This window comes from Penicillium bovifimosum (assembly GCF_028826915.1).
Source record: "Penicillium bovifimosum strain IBT 22155 chromosome Unknown utg000003l_segment0_segment0, whole genome shotgun sequence".
NCBI lineage: Eukaryota > Fungi > Ascomycota > Eurotiomycetes > Eurotiales > Aspergillaceae > Penicillium > Penicillium bovifimosum.
Genome location: NW_026622712.1, coordinates 960,851 through 976,478, shown reverse-complemented (window position 1 = coordinate 976,478; position 15,628 = coordinate 960,851). Strand labels below are relative to the sequence as shown.

The window sequence follows — 15,628 nt, the reverse complement described above, 5'->3', positions numbered from 1 at the left end:
TTCATCGAAAAAAAGAGTAACAGAAACAGTTTTGGTTGATTTGAAATGATCGTAGACCCATTTCGTCATCTGGCCCCTATGCCAAACATGCCCACCCCGTAGCTACCGCTTCTTTCAGACATGGGGGTTGACACCTTAGCAACATGGTCCTGGAGGATGTCATTAGATGATGAACAGAAGGTCAATATCTTCGGGGAAGTGATACCTTCTTGCGTTTCTTCTTCCCGGTTCCCTCGCCATTCGAGTAGAATCCAGGGTCATCATCATCATCCACAAACCCTTCACCATAGCCGGCAAAGCTGTTATCGTCGTAGTGTCGCTTCCGACCTCTGGTAGGACGTACCCGCTCTGCTTCCTGTGGTTGTGGAGATGCGGCATAGGATTGGGTGCGACCCACGGGAGCTGGAGCGGCCTTCTTTCCAGTCTCGCTCGGTGACTGATGCTTGGCCGGCTTTTCATGGCCCAAGACATCTTCCCAGAAATCATTGTTTGGAACAGGCCCTGGTTCCATCTGCATCGCTCGGGATTGAAGAGCCAGTAGTGCGGAGTCCATATCTGCCACCTTCATAGCCTTGCCATGCACCTTCTGATTTTGCCATTCCTCTTCAGGCCATAAAGTCATGTGTCTCAGACTGCCAGGGGCACCAATCTCCTGCTTCATGGACTTGTTCCGTCCTGCAAGTCCCAGTCCTTTCAACTTTCCCTCGTATGATTTCCTCAAGCGGTTGATCTTCTCTCCTGTCACGGGATCCATGCGGGCTACCGAGTGCGCGATTGGTCCTAACCCATAGAGGGAAACGAGATCGACTGTAGGATCTGGACCAGTAACGACCGAAGCTGTGAAGGAGTAAAAGACAATGTTAATAACTTTAATTCCCAAAATGTGCAAGATCAGTGCGATCACGCAACTGCCCACAGCGAACGCCATAGTTCATTTTGGGGAATCTTACGTCTCCTGCAAAGATGAAAAGCTGATGTAAGCTCTTTCTGAAGAGAATCTAAACTGAGGTCAAGGGGATCTGCCCGGCGAGTAGGCTGGGGATCCACGTCCATAGCGTCGATATTCGTCGACTGCTGACCCTCCGCTGGGGCAAAACTGTGAGCGCCATCTGTTTGGAAAGACTGCCGATCTGGATCGGCCGCTGTGTGTTGTGTTGATGGTTGAGCGGGACCTGCTCCCGAGTTTTCTGCCGAATCCTGTGCCCCCAAATCGAATGATTTCCCACCGTGGTCCATATCCCCCGCAGAAGTCGCATTCACAAGATGACCACTAACGCTGCTGGCAGGAGTGGGGAATGAATTTGTGCTGCTCATTGGGTGTTGGGAGACTTGGGTAGACATCGGCGCAGATGATGGAGGGGAGGAGATGTTCGGAGGTCGGACCGTCGCCTGATTCGGTGACGTATGTGAGGATATGAAGGTGTCGGCATGACTTTGATCGCTGACCGACATCAACGGAGGAGATGTCGGTGTCTGGGGGATGTGGTCCGAGGAGATGGGCAGCCGATGGTTCTCTTTCAGGGACCCGGCGGCGGGTGAGGAAGGCGAGGGAGGTCTGGCTTGGAAAGAGGGGTGAGTGCGATCAGACATGAGAGCCCAAGGAAGAGTTCAGCATGCAGAGACGGTATTGACCAGAGCGGCTCTGGGTCCGAATCGCAAACTTTGAATCCAGTAGAGAGGGGGGTTCCCGGTCACGATCGGTCGCTCAAGCGGACGAGCAGGTCTTTTAACGAGCAACCTCGATCATTTGCATTCCAAGGGACCAAGTTGAATCCCAAGAGGTAGTGCAAATTGGGTGGCGGATAAAGTGGCTGTGGGGAAGGAGGGTGATGAAGACGATCGGATCCTGTGGTCAAAGCCGGCGAGGATGACGGCGAATTGGGATATGCACGTGACGGGTCTTGGCCGGACGGCCTTGGCGCCTGCACTACATTTCTCTTTCATTCTTTCATTCTTTCATTCACTCTGTTGACTCTTTTATTATGCATTTATTTTTAAATTAGAACAATATGTCACAATCAGATTGAAACGAGCTACTGAGAGACTACAAGCTCAACCCAATCCTTGGACTGAATGGCAAGAACGTTATCTCGGAGCGATCCTACAGCTTCAACCACAGTGCCGAGTGGCGGATTCACAGCGGCTATTCGCCTTCCATCTTTACCTACCACGTACTTAGATAGTCGCAGCTTTTATGAGGGCACTCAGAGTCGGACTCACTCAGTAGGAGATGTCTGTCCTGGTCTGGCCCTGGAGATGGGGAAGGAACGACCAGGAAACTTTGAAAGGGACAACAAATAGATATGGAAGGCACGAGAACCGTGGAAGGTACAAGTATATACGGAAGGCACAGTCCACGGACTCTACTGTCCTCTACAATTGAGCCTTGAGATTTATCCATTACCAGAATTCAATATGAACCCATCAGAGAGAAGGAGCCAGTGATATAATCTATGTTATAGTCATGAATGGAACTAGGTAGTCGACAGATGATAAACGGTGTCGGGCCAATGAACTAGACAAATCCATTTACAAAAAGTCAGAAGATGGCCCAGTGCAAGACACGATAGCATTGAAACTGCAGGTGGGACAGATAATCTGTGCCGACAGAGGCCGAGGGCTCACGACTGATAATAAGCATTATACTCGTTCCCCAACTGCGCAGACACATCGGGTATATTGTTTTCCAGGGAGGCCAAAAGCTCGATTTGTTCTTGCTGACTGAGGGTGCGCTCCCGCCATGAAGGTACGGGGAATGCCTCATTGAAGAACTGAGAATACTGGTCTCCGATGGAGGTGGTCCAGTTCATTGGATCGACAGTCGCGTCGACATATGCCAAATGACCAGCGGTCGTTGAGGCAAGTGAGAAATTGGGGTCCCAGCCTTGTAGGCCGGGTACAATTGAGGGTATCGCGTTATAAGGGGTGTTGGGGTCGATCGACATATCAGGGTAGAGCGTTGTGGGCGTCGGGCAGGATTCTGATGAATACTGTGGTATCACATTCTGCCCTGTAGGTGGCGGCTGCATGTCAAAGGGAGAGGAACTAAGTGGCATTTGTTGTTGTTTGCACGGCCCAGGGGCCACTGAAGGTGGATTTGATTCTTGGCCAAATGTAGGATCGGCAGATGGTCCTCTGGAGTAGGTGCCAATGGAGGCAGTATCTCCGATGGATGAGTTGGGGCCATGGTGAGTATGGGAATAAAAGGAGGCAGTCGTACTGTTGGATGGACTGGACATCGCTGGGGAGTCGCGACCTCTTGCGAGGAGGCCGGTGTGGGATGGTTCGAGGGCGAGTGTACAACGAAGGACTCTTCCGTTCTGTAGGCTTTCAAACATGCCGCAACAAGGCGCTTGTATAGAAGCAAGGCAGACTGAACACCGGGCCAACGCTCGGCGGAATAAACAATCACTTCGAGGGCCATATCTAAATGTCCTTGAACTTCTTCGATGGTATGTTCCTTTCGAATTTCAGGATATGATAGGGTCCAAAGGACGGTGTTGAGAGCCATGAAGAGAGCTTGTACAAAGATCCATGTCAGATCGACAGAACCGGTGATCATCTGTTCCTTATGCATGGCAATGTTGGAGACAGCAGCGTCATAGCAGATTTTCGCGGCATTAACGCTTGGCTCGGGTATCTGCGGCGATGGTCGATACATTAGAACAAGAATTGTGTTGCGTCTCCCTTGGAACCTGCAGATCGGGGCATTGTCAGCAGAGTCGCATTTCGATAGCGAAAACCAGCGACGTACCATTTCACACTGAGGCCACTACCATCGTCATTCTTAGGAGTAGTGGCCATCCAGTGATCGAGTTTAGCTAACATTTGAGCAAACCATGGATCCTGATCATTCACTGGAGTTGGTCGCCTGTTTGAATACAGTACTCTCCTCGGCTCCAACTGGAGCAATCGCATCTTGAAGAAGTGAACAGCAAGGCATTTTGACAAGATAGGTTTCGCTCCCGGGGTGACTCCCTCAGCGGTGATGTACCGGTCATCCACTAGTTCAAAAAACTTCACATTGATGTGATCGTGACTGACGCAGTAACTGCTGCATCGACCCAGACTATGAGAAAGTCCGAGCTCCATGGATAATACGATCCAAAACAATCTTCGGCGCATGTCAATCTCCAAAGGATTCAAAGTTTCTCCACAAGGCGATTTCGTAATGGTGGCTTCTTCAATCAATCCCAAATCCTGACATAGTTTGGCGGCGGTCCCCACGACCCAGTATGCAGCTGTGCGGGTGGGCGTCAACATTGAATATGAGGCAATGAGCACGAGGCATTGGAGAGCTCTTAAATCCATTCTTTTGAGCGTAGGTTCCAGGAAGGGCAATGCAGCAAGATAATAACTATCGGCGAGACCAGCATATTCAGAGCTCATTTTCTGCATGCTGATAGCTATGACCATTCGCAACTGGAAATTTTGGCAGGGGTCTGTAGAGCCATTGAGCACCTCCTCTACCTCTTGCCGAAACGTGGGTTCGTGTAGGGTCGGAAGCATTGATTGTGCTGCATATCAAATTAGTCCGAGCCGAAAGGGTATAAAGGAGAATGGGTCCAAAGAAAGAGATCGAGGTACCTTTAGCCACGAAGAGGTCGATCAGTCTATAAGTCAGGGCTCGAGGAGGTAGGTCTTCCTGTGGGATCGAGCTTATCATAGGGTAGATCTTGGATGTCGGCTTCGAATCTTCCTGCGCAAAAGCCTCTTTGATTTCTTGCGCAGTAAACTCGGGAACCACATCTTTGATGCTTTTTGAGTCGGTATTCTGCTTGGCCATCTCCATGACCAGACGGGTCATCGCGATTCCACTCGAAGCCCCGAGATATCGCGCCTCATCATTCTCCTTGAATCGGATGCGCCCGGCACCGCGCACCATCAACTCAGCGTCGGCCGCATGTTGTATCTCCTTCTCAGCTTTGACAAGCTCCCTTTCTAGCGCCCGCGCTTTCTCTCTGAGCGACACGATATAGGTTCTGGGTATGGTGGCATCTCGAGCCGAGTCATAATACACGCACTTGGCATTACTTCGTTCGCATGGCGCACATCGCGGAATTCCCGGATCGCATCTGGATTTTCGCTATAGAGAAGGTGGGGTCAGTCGGAGATGAGACCGTAAAGAGGATAAGATCCAAAGAAGTAATCGGTGCCAAGGGACAGAGGGGCAAAGCCGCAAAATGTTCCGAGATCGCGGGGGTAAGTGACGGTGGGGAAGGAGCGAAATCGCATCATACCTGTCTACACCTGGTGCAAGCGGTTAATGTGTGAGCAATGCGACCATCCGGTGGTTCTAGAGAGTGTAATTCTGGCGACTTCGGCCCTGTGGAGGAGTCTTCCAGGCTTGAGGTCATGGTGGGCCACAGCACAAGAGGCTGAGGATGCTAAGACAGGAAAGATCAAAAAGAAGGTCCGATCACATGCAACTGTTTCAGACCCCCGTTATAGAGAAATTATAGCCAGGGTACCTTCGCTCGAAGAGAGACGAGCTGGAAGACAATCGACATGATATTGAGGCTCATGGGCAGGGGCCTTAACAAGGGGGATCTTCTCAGCTGTTGTAGCACCGGAATGGGGTCACCGAGATAGGTAATGAGAGAGGGGGCCTCGGTCCAGATCTGGATGGAGGTGATTCACAAGCCTTTGGAAGCGACGGGTGGCTTTGTTGAAGAGGAAGTTATTGGAGAGTGGATGTGGCAGAGCTGAGGGGTTGTTGAATTTAGGCTTGTAGAAGAGAAGTCATGAAGCAAAGTATCTACACAGTAAAGATAATGCCCCATAGTAACGAGATCTGGAGAGCCTAATAGCCTTTACTGCGATTTGGACTACGTCTAATACGTCAGGTTCCACCCAGGATCTGCCCAATTTCTCCTAAGAGCTCTCTCTCTATCTCTCTCACATATTCTCTTTGCTGATATAGCTCTTATATTAGTACACTTCACGTACACAGTATCTATTGATCGGAATTTGTGGAGTTGTCGTCTTAGGCTTTAGCCGGTGGAACTTATCCCTTGATCCCGTTAGTTGATCCTTCCCCAGCTCATGCACGCTCCTTCCGAAACATTATTTTCCTCTCAAGTCATGTGAGTACCTTTCCCCCAAGGTTGTCGGGAACTAAGTCTCTTCATCTTGGCCGAGCCAGCGGGGGAGAAGAGGGGGACCCCATCCATGACTCTCAATTCGCGCTGACCATACTTAGAATAATGAGCAGCCATGTCCATCGCGGCGAGTTTCTTAGATAATCCCCTGCTGAAAGTGAGCCGACCGGTTGCCGCTTGCTCAAGATGTCGCACCGCGAAGATCAGATGTGACGGCAAGCTCCCCGCATGCTCGGCTTGCGAAAGGGTGAACAAGGCGAGCTCGTGCTCCGGCGCGAGCGACGAATTTGCCAAGGGAAAAGAGCGGAGTTATGTCGCGTCACTGGAAGGATACTGCGAGAAGCTGGAAAAGAAGATTGCGGAGTCGCGTGCCCGGTCAAGCTCGCTGTCCGTCGAGGGGAATGGGATCGCTCGGGAGATGTCGATCACCTCGACCTCGTCCGAAGGTCCATTAGGTCCTGCACACCGCAGAGAGGTTTCGGACATTGATGACTTGGTGGGCGATTTTGGTTTCCTGTTGGTATTCCTCCCCTGCTCCATGATTCGGCCTTGCTAATCGGTATTGTGTTAGCTCGGTCAATGCGACTTCGCGAGACTTCCACGGTATCTCCTCGACTACCTCCTTTGCCAACCTCCTCCTCTCGGTCGCCCTAGCCGATTCGCCGCCACCATCCTCTTCATATTCACTACCTCCGCGACACGAGGTGACCCCGTTGCTACAACACTACTTCGATAATGTTTTTGTGCAGCTACCGTTCTTTGTCGAAACGAGCTTTTGGACCTCGGTAGATGCAGTGTATCAGTCAGGCGGCCGGTTCGCCAAACCTTTCGACCATTGGATATTGCGCATGGTTCTCGCCATCTCTTCCGCATCGGTGTCATACCATTACAATGATAAGAGCCATCAAAGGGCATGGGCTCTCGTCACGGAGGCGTTGACACACGCCGAGGAAGTCCTTCGCCCCGGTTCAATTACAGGGATCCAAGCGATCCTATTGCTGGCCCAGTATTCTTTGGTTGACCCGGCACGGTTTCGGGCGTGGTACCTGGTCGGAATGGCTGTTAAGGTTGCCGTCGATCTCGGCTTGCATCAGGACCCTCCTACCGAGGTTGGGACTGAGGTCGACCGTCTTGATCTCCGTCGCCGTGTGTTCCATTGCATCTACTGTCTAGACAGGTACGCTCTCTTTCTGTCTTTAATTATTTTTTTTTATCGCTTACTTTCACTGACCCGTCTTCCAGAGGATTGAGTACTGCCATGCGGAGAACCTTCTCGTTCTCTGATGGATCTGTAAACGTCGCATTGCCATCAATCACCACATCGCCGGGGGCGCCCATAGAGCAGAGCCACATTTTCTTACGCAGTCCAGAACCTGCTTTGCATATTGTCAAGATCCGACAGATCCTATCTGCGGGCTATCAAGAGATGCATTGCAATGGGCGCGATCCGTCCCCGCAGGCCCTGCCTCTCATCTGGACTTTATGCTGGCGAGCACGGGAGTGGTTTCACCAATGCCCCAAGAACGCCCCCAACCATTTCTCACTCCTGTACCGACTCGAATTATTATATACCATCATTATCCTTCTCTCTCCCTCATACCGATACCCAGTCCTCCACGAATACAACAAAGCCCTCCTCTTCGACCGCTGCATGGACTACATCAGCCAGATTCACCAGGTTCTGGAAAATCCCAGCGTTCTGCCCTTCCTGACATACCTGGACATCCAGCGTGTCCACCAGGTCGGTCGATTATTCGTCAATGTCTTGTCCGAGAACTACGACCAGCTCATCAGCACCACTGTCCCAGCACCCCCGCCCGTCCCCGCCGGGAGTCCGGACCCACCAGTACTGGCCGATGAAGACCTGTTCAATTGCCATGCCCGCGCCATCCGCTGTCTCTCTTACATCCGCGACTTGCTCAAGTACTGCGTCAGAAAGTGGGACTTGCACGGGCATATAGAACAGTTCGAGATCGAGTCGGCGTCTGTGGAGCAGACTCTCATGGACGGCTCGAAGGGATATATGTCGGGCCAGGGGATCTCCAATCATGACCCGTCATCCGGAATGCCGCCGGCCGGCGATACGTACTCGGGGTACCAGCTTGGGTTATAAATGATTCTTACTTCTGTAATATTTTAGCATGGGATTTCGGAAAACAATGAGCGTCTCGGAAAATACCCCTGCATGCTGGGCATGATGAATAATACTGTTTACTGTGAATGGATCCAACCTACTACTGTAGTACTTGACCCCCTGAGCGCCCCCATAGACAGGAGTGCTAGGTAGGTAATCTCTCAAGTCCCAACATACGTACTACTACCATCAATACCGTAGGGTTGGGATGGCAATAATCCCTGCGCCATCATTCTGACTTTTGGCCCCATGAGGATAATGCATCTAGACTCTTTCATCTTCCATTGTACCGTACGGAACAGACGGACGACGTGTGGATAGAAGAAACCACAGAAGTTGACCTTCGATCATAGAAAGTACAGCATCCACTTAAGGGCTTGGAACTCCAGCAATCTTCCATAATGAACCCCATAGGCCATTCCCAGCCAACTTTATCAAAGCGCTCCCAGGGCAGAACATTCAATACAACAGCTTCGAACCCGGTAGTTATTGCAGACATGAGCACATTGCTGTATCCCAACCCCCAAGGGTGATGTTAAGTTCCAAATATGCTTTCCCTAAGTGCCAGCTGCTTTTCGGGAGAAGTTTAATCTTGCCTTGGGCTCCACTCCATTATTCCGACGATGGAGAAGAACAGATCCATCCCGTCCCAAACCTTCTGCTCACTGAGCTGACTCTATGGGGGATTAAGCAGTGTGTATTATCCCCAGCCAACCTTCGCATTTAGCCTATGCTGTACGTTGTACGTTGTATGCTGAAGCCGCCTGATCTGTTTCCAACCCTTAGATTTCCTCGAAAGTCGGAAATGCAGAGAGAGCGGAGTTTCCAGGTTGGGAGAGAAGCTCGTATGTTGATGCTAAAGAACTACCATTTGGTACAACACGAGCGAGTGTTTTATGGATCCATTTGCAGGTCCTGATCACCTGAACTATCTGTCGAACATCAATGTGGCTTGACCCAGTATTGGATCGAAATCAACGTGAAGAAGGTCTTCTGCAAAATGTAGTACTACCAATAGGTCTGCCGTACTAGTATATTGAACATGCACCTGACCAACTGTCTCTGAAGCGATGCAGCTCGTACCCGACGGAGTACGGACATTGGGCTAGACCCCAATCTGTCCGAGAAATGACCCCGTTCAAGCTGAGCGGGGAGGCCAAGACTGTGCCTCGTGGGGGAGGGGAGCGGATATTCACAGAAGGCGTCACCCTGATGCAGTAGGCTCCATAGCCAAGAAGAAGCTACACGGAGGCCAAGTGGATGTTGTATGTAATTGATCAGCACTGACCAAACATAAAGAGACCAACTACAGTATCACAACTTTCATTCCAAGGTCTAGATGTTTCTCCGTATCCATCAGCTACAGTATCTGCTCAATCATGGAAATCCAACATGGCCCTGATAATTCTATTTGTTTGCTCGCTGAGTTCTATCTTCAAGTTGTTCGGCACATATCTATCGTACAGTAGAATCTACCGAATGTGTCTCGAAGAATGAACCTAACATGGGGCCCGGCAAATGACCGGGTGATTAAGGTAACGGGTCCTCATCATGTCGTCTCGGCCTGCCCGAACAGCAGAATGGGAAGAATCATGATAATGATCGTCCTCTTAGCAGCAGGCGATATCCAATCTAGTCCACGGTACGGAGTAATAAATGGGGCAAGCCCGAAGTCCACCGGTGGGTCAACAGGAGCTTATCCTGCGGAAGTTACTTTCTCTGACCGAATAGGCAGGCAAATAGAATGTTCCGCGCAGCATGCAAGTTTGCTGTTAGACAGTTTCGGAGCATTCCTGAACGGGAAGATCAGCAGAGATGTTTCAATAAGTACTCGTATGTTTATCCCAAAGTACGTACGGAGTAGGTTGGGTTAACTACTCTGTATCACTGTAAATTATGACCAGTACGTATCATGATTCATGGTCTCAGAGTCCCGGCAAAATGGGGGAACCCCAAGACCCCTCCCTCCCCTTGGTGGTTTGGTGGCACCCAAGCTTTCTCAACACGAGGTCGAATCCTAATTGTCGACAGTAGGCGACATAGTCGGGTACGGAGAACTGCGTGCAACATACTCCGTACAATAGTTAGCGAATAATCTCAGTTGAGTAGAGTTCAGCCCTCGTCTTCTCACCGGACAATCGTGGCGGTCAACCGATGTCGATCGGCCAATGAAACCTGTGGCAACAGCCATATGGATGCTCCGGATGATCAATGGAGACAAATAAGTGGATCATGGTCCAGAGGTATTGGAAACGGAAAGGGTGTACGGAGTACTGTGTACCTAACTGTACAACACAGGAGTTTATCGTGGTCACCAGGGACAAAGGACGAATGACGGGCGGCACGCTCTCATTGCCGGTGTGGGGTACAGGGATATTATCCCACGCTATTGATTTTGGGAAATATAATAAACTCTATTACTGTTTTGGTTCCCCTGAGTGTGCGTTGGGCTGTAGATCATCCTTTGTTACTCGTGGAGTCCCACTTCAATTTCCGTTACAATGACATCAGAGCACAGAAAGCAAGGTCAAGGCAATGAATGGCCGGCGGAGACCCTAGCTGCTAGCATGACAGCTATCCCCTATTCAAAGTGGGGTGAGAAATATCAGAGCTTTTGATGGCTGTCGAGGTTGATAGAAATGTAAACAAGAGGATCCGACGAGGAACGGAACCATATCTCCTGTACCAAAGCGGGAGTAAATAGAATTTATGATAAAAGTTTGTGTGCCGCGGAGTTTCTTGGGGGAGCCAAGCCCTGGAAAATAAGCTTACGGTAGCCCGCACTAGGCCCAATTTAAGGCTTTTGGGACCTCTTGGTTCCATGCACCCTAAACATGGGCCTGTAGATCTTAATTTGAACCTCACATCCGCTTGTTGCCGAGTTGACACTCTGGTTTTGGAAATTGCACCATTGGCCCCGGCATTGGGCTTTCGCCTATCCATGTCTACGGAGTAAGCATGGGTAAATCAGGTTTCTGGAGCTTGGGAAAGGGGAAGAAACTTGTTGGGAAATCCAAGGGTAATGCTTCAGCTGCGAGAATTACAACTACGGTATCGACAAGATGGCTAATCTGTCTTAACTTCTAAGATCCAAGTGACAGACAGCCCACCTCTGAGTCTGGGCAGAGCCCTGTACTAGCCTTGTTCCAGGTGCTTCGATGCAGTGGCGTCAATGTTTAATGGAGATAATAGGGGATCCCCTTACTACTAGCTCTGTGCATGGTGCATCATTACGGAGTAAATGTCCATGATATTGATTCTTTCGGAATAGCACCAGCTATGGAGCTGACCCCGCCAATTAGGTTACTGCCGTCTCATCCACAAGCAGAAATTTCTTACGGCCAGGGGCAAAGAGCAAGCAAGATCGTACCTGTAGATCATGATCGACTCACGGCGTATAAATACAGCGCTTCTCTGCTTTCCGGTGTTTCTTTTTCTCCCAAGCATCTCACTGCAGTCATTCTTTAGCAGCAACAGTCACTCTTTTTACGTTCTATATACCCATTAATCTCACAATGAAGGCCTCTTTCATCACCGCCGTTGCCGCTATGGCCGGCTCTGCTTTCGCTGCCCCCACCCCGGCTACCGGTCTTGATGGCTTCCTCAAGGGCCTCAAGATTGGCAACATCGCCGAGGAGCTCAAGCTCAAGGAGCTCCCCGTTGTCTCCAAGATCAGTGAGGTGACCCAGGTTATCCACAAGATCCCCTCCAAGACCTCCGGCAGCGGCTTCCCCTCTTTCAGCGACCTCCCCTCCGCTAGCGGCGTCCCCTCCGCCGACGGCGGCCACCTCGTCCAGGACCTCGGCCCCGAGGCCGACAACATCCTGACCGTTGTTGGCCCCGATGCCAGCGTCCTGCTCATCGAGCTCTCCCCCGAGGTTACCTCCCTCGTCAGCGGTCTCGGTCTCCCTGCCCTCGGTGCTCCCCTCGGCTCCATTGTCGCCTCCGCCTCCGGTCTCGGTGAGCTCGTCACTGGCCTCGGCCCCGTTGTTGACAAGCTCGTTACCGTCGTCGGCGCTGACGCTGGTGCTCTCCTCATCGAACTCTCCCCCGAGGTTGCCGGTCTCGTTTCCGGTCTCGGTCTCCCTGCCGTCGGTGTTCCCGTCGGTACCGTCGTTGCTACTCTCGGCAAGAACCTCAAGCGCGGCGAGATCGTCCAGGACGTTGCCCCCAAGGTCAAGCACACCCTGACCGTCACCGGCCAGAACGCCAAGCAGCTCCTCATCGAGCTCTCCCCCCCCGTTACCTCCCTCGTCGCTGGCCTCGGTCTCACCTCTATCTCCGGCCCCATTGGCTCCATCGTCGCTGAGGCCTCTGGCCTCGGTGACCTCGTCAAGGACGTCGCCCAGCCTATCGAGGACCTCCTCCACATCGTTGGCAAGGACGGCAAGCACCTCCTCATCAAGCTGTCTCCCAACGTCGTTGAGCTTGTCACTGGCCTTGGCCTCCCCACTGTCGCCACCCCTCTCGGTGCCATCCTCACCACCGTCGCTGAGAACCTGTAAAGTGCTTACATGTTCGATGTCGCTCTGGTCGATGCTTTTCGATCAGAGTGTTCTTCTTGATATGCAGCGACGGATAGCACCTTGAGGCCCTTTTCTTCTCTTCATACATTATTCTGGCGTATATATCCCATGTAAAGGCGCCTTTTGTGCATAAAACCTTGAAGATCTTCTTCGCCTTCCACATTTAACGTTTACTTTTTGGTCTATGATATTATCTATATTAATGTAGTGGAAGGACCTATCTAAAATGACTTCTGAATTAAGCTTCATATATAAAGACATCGGTTTGTTCAACGTAGGCCGTGCTCGGGCTGGCACATGTTTACCTATTGTAGTGGGAGAACCGCGCTTCACTATGTAGCGGATTTCCTCTGCCACTTCTTGGCTTTCCCCTTCCGTTTTAATGCTCAGACCCTTGCCGCTTTTTGCTCACTGAGTAGAACTGACAGTCGTATCATTGCCGCTGGGCCGCTTCACGATATCGCAGGTGAAACCTTTCGAGAGATCAGGAATGTCTTCAGTCGTAACAATCAGACAAAGACCGGCGCCACGAGGCATCCACTTTTTATTGCGGCTGCCACTGTGTGCCGGTACATCGACACTCAAAATGGGAGCGGGCAAATCGCGCCTCGCGGAGCTTCTGAGTGACCAAGCTAAATATACATCAAACAAGACCTGCTCCCCGACCCTCTCCAGACCGAGACATCGGACCCCTGATGAGATCGCTGGCCCGGCCAGCAGGAACTCCGCCTGCGCATTTGATAGAATGCGCCCTGTCCAATAGGCGGCGATGACTGCCCACTCATCACCACTTGGGTCCCAGACACTCACTCGGTGGAAGTCGGGTCTCCGGAAAACCATCAGCGCCCCTTGAGCGCCTTTGTAATTCAAGTCATATGGGCGGGATGACGCAGCGTCCATTCGCGGAGCAATGTGCAGCTGGGCCTTTCCTTCACAGCGGCTCTGACATAGAGCTTGCGGTGCACCGGCCCGCTCAAGAGGCGGCGTGGTATAGATTCCAGGCCTGAATTTATTGTCAGCATGGTTCCAATTGATTGTGGGCAGGACCCGTGCCATGGCGCAAGTGAGTGCTGATCGAGATAGGCCGCAGAAGAGTAGATTGCTCCCCAAAGAGCTGATGAATCTCCGTTCGATGTCTCGGCAGGCATGGCTTGGCCGCTTTTTGAAGAACCGGGCAGAGAGAACCTGCTGGGGGAAGCTCTGCTGGCGACGGAACGGAAAGAGACGGCGGAGCCAGTGACAGATGCCGGGATGGTGAAATCCCGGAGCGGAAAGGCGATCATCGAAACATCAGGAGCGGGGCCACAGTAGTTCCTGTATACTGCCCCAGGGATCTTGCCCTCTTCCGAGAGCAGTGGCAGCATCGACCTGATTGAGGCATTATCAGGTATATACGTGACTTCATCCCGCACGGTAAAGTCCGGACTGTTGATTGCAGTCACTAGACCGTCGAGTCCAGCCAGCCAGAAAACACTCGACATGGGCCCCACGATCCTGAGGGTCCGACTATTCCCCTCAGGATCGAGGTACTCCGCGATGTCGGCCGAAAGCGGCCCAGGGGCCGAAAACTGAGGGTTCTCTTATTGTCCACAAAGGGCCAGCAATGCCATATCTGCGGATATGCATATATCAAGGTAAAGCTGACCGAATCAGCCATCACCCCGTTCCGACGTCGGTCGTCGAACAGGGAAAGAACATGAAGGAGTGTTCACTGCTGAGTGGACCTCCACACCCAGAACCCCCTCTAGTTATTGACAAATTAACTTCTTGGCCTTCATTAACTGGGAGAGCGCCGGTGACTTACCATGAAACCTGCATGGGGATATTTCCTCGAATATAGTGCCAGCATGCGCGATTGTTTCTGTCTGTCATCGCTTCAAGACAATGAAGGGCTTGCGGGGTCATAACCTTGACCTAATGACCTTTCTAAAATCAAAGGCCAAGTGCACATGAGCTGGATTCCAGTCGCTGTCCACATCAGGGTGCGTCCCACAGACTACCTGCAAGAAACTAAGGAGCGAGGAATTCACAAGCTCTTCATTGCCGGCATAAGCCCTCTCTTGTTCCGCTTCGTGTGACTGTGGCAACTGGTAGACACGAACACGCTGCTGTTGCTCGTAGGGAAGCCAGAAAATCCCTAATGCACTATCAGGCTGTGTGTCGTTTCGAATTGCTAATAAGTAGTCATTGAAGGCTTGTATACCCTCCAGATGCTCAGTGGCGTTGCGAAATTGGGCCTCTAGTCCCAGCTGCGTTTGTTCACTCCACGTAAACCCCACGCAGTAGATGATCGGAGGTAGCCCGCCGTCGCACAGTTCGCGAAACATGCGGCGATCGCTGTAAAGAACTCCCGCATGCTATTACACCGTTCTGACGCCGAACAGGGAACGGACATGAGGAAGTAAAGGGTGGATCTCGGCACCTAGGCACCTCTCCTAATCGACGAATAAATTAACTTCTTGGGCATCATTGACTAGGAGTGTGGTCGTTGACTTACCTAGATGGTGGGGAATGAGATTTTCCTGAAATGTCGCGCTGATGCTCGAGCATTGACGTCGAAGAGTAAGGTTGGGTACCCGAGGAAGTTAAAAGTCATGGATTGGATACACCATGGGAGGCTTTTATTTACTTCCACATGATGGCAGGGCCAGGATGAGCAGGTGGAAAGTGATGAATGAGTGAGGGTAGAGGAAGAAGGACGGGACGTTGGGGCAACAGGGGTTTTTATATACTTTCACGTCATTAGGGTGCCTTCCTAAAGTGCTTGAGTTGCTACACAGTTCGTGGTTGCGCCTTCTTTGTGAAGGAGGTTGTCCTTAGCTTCACTTTCGACGTAATGCTGAACATACATAGCTCCGCACCAAAGA

At 51.5% G+C, this 15,628-nt stretch overlaps 5 protein-coding genes across 5 annotated transcripts; 2 read left to right on the top strand and 3 right to left on the bottom strand.

The window, feature by feature from the left end:
- Window positions 1-65: 65 nt before the first annotated feature.
- Window positions 66-1,590, bottom strand: N7515_003419 (uncharacterized protein; the record flags this gene model as incomplete). Its single annotated transcript, XM_056664163.1, has 3 exons — window positions 66-149; window positions 206-867; window positions 951-1,590. 3 exons carry the CDS (start codon window positions 1,588-1,590, stop codon window positions 66-68), a joined length of 1,386 nt encoding a protein of 461 aa, XP_056523220.1.
- A 1,031-nt stretch (window positions 1,591-2,621) lies between these two features.
- Window positions 2,622-5,357, bottom strand: N7515_003418 (uncharacterized protein; the record flags this gene model as incomplete). Its single annotated transcript, XM_056664162.1, has 5 exons — window positions 2,622-3,023; window positions 3,047-3,695; window positions 3,755-4,517; window positions 4,588-5,086; window positions 5,241-5,357. The coding sequence occupies 5 exons, from the start codon at window positions 5,355-5,357 to the stop codon at window positions 2,622-2,624; spliced, it is 2,430 nt and encodes an 809-aa protein (XP_056523219.1).
- Window positions 5,358-6,216: 859 nt separating this feature from the next.
- N7515_003417 (Zn(II)2Cys6 transcription factor) lies at window positions 6,217-8,214 on the top strand (the record flags this gene model as incomplete). Its single annotated transcript, XM_056664161.1, has 3 exons — window positions 6,217-6,617; window positions 6,673-7,278; window positions 7,344-8,214. 3 exons carry the CDS (start codon window positions 6,217-6,219, stop codon window positions 8,212-8,214), a joined length of 1,878 nt encoding a protein of 625 aa, XP_056523218.1.
- Window positions 8,215-11,750: 3,536 nt separating this feature from the next.
- Window positions 11,751-12,740, top strand: N7515_003416 (uncharacterized protein; the record flags this gene model as incomplete). The annotated part of the gene is made up of 1 exon (XM_056664160.1): window positions 11,751-12,740. One exon carries the CDS (start codon window positions 11,751-11,753, stop codon window positions 12,738-12,740), a length of 990 nt encoding a protein of 329 aa, XP_056523217.1.
- Window positions 12,741-13,169: 429 nt separating this feature from the next.
- On the bottom strand, window positions 13,170-14,242 carry N7515_003415 (uncharacterized protein; the record flags this gene model as incomplete). The annotated part of the gene is made up of 2 exons (XM_056664159.1): window positions 13,170-13,764; window positions 13,809-14,242. 2 exons carry the CDS (start codon window positions 14,240-14,242, stop codon window positions 13,170-13,172), a joined length of 1,029 nt encoding a protein of 342 aa, XP_056523216.1.
- Window positions 14,243-15,628: the final 1,386 nt, after the last annotated feature.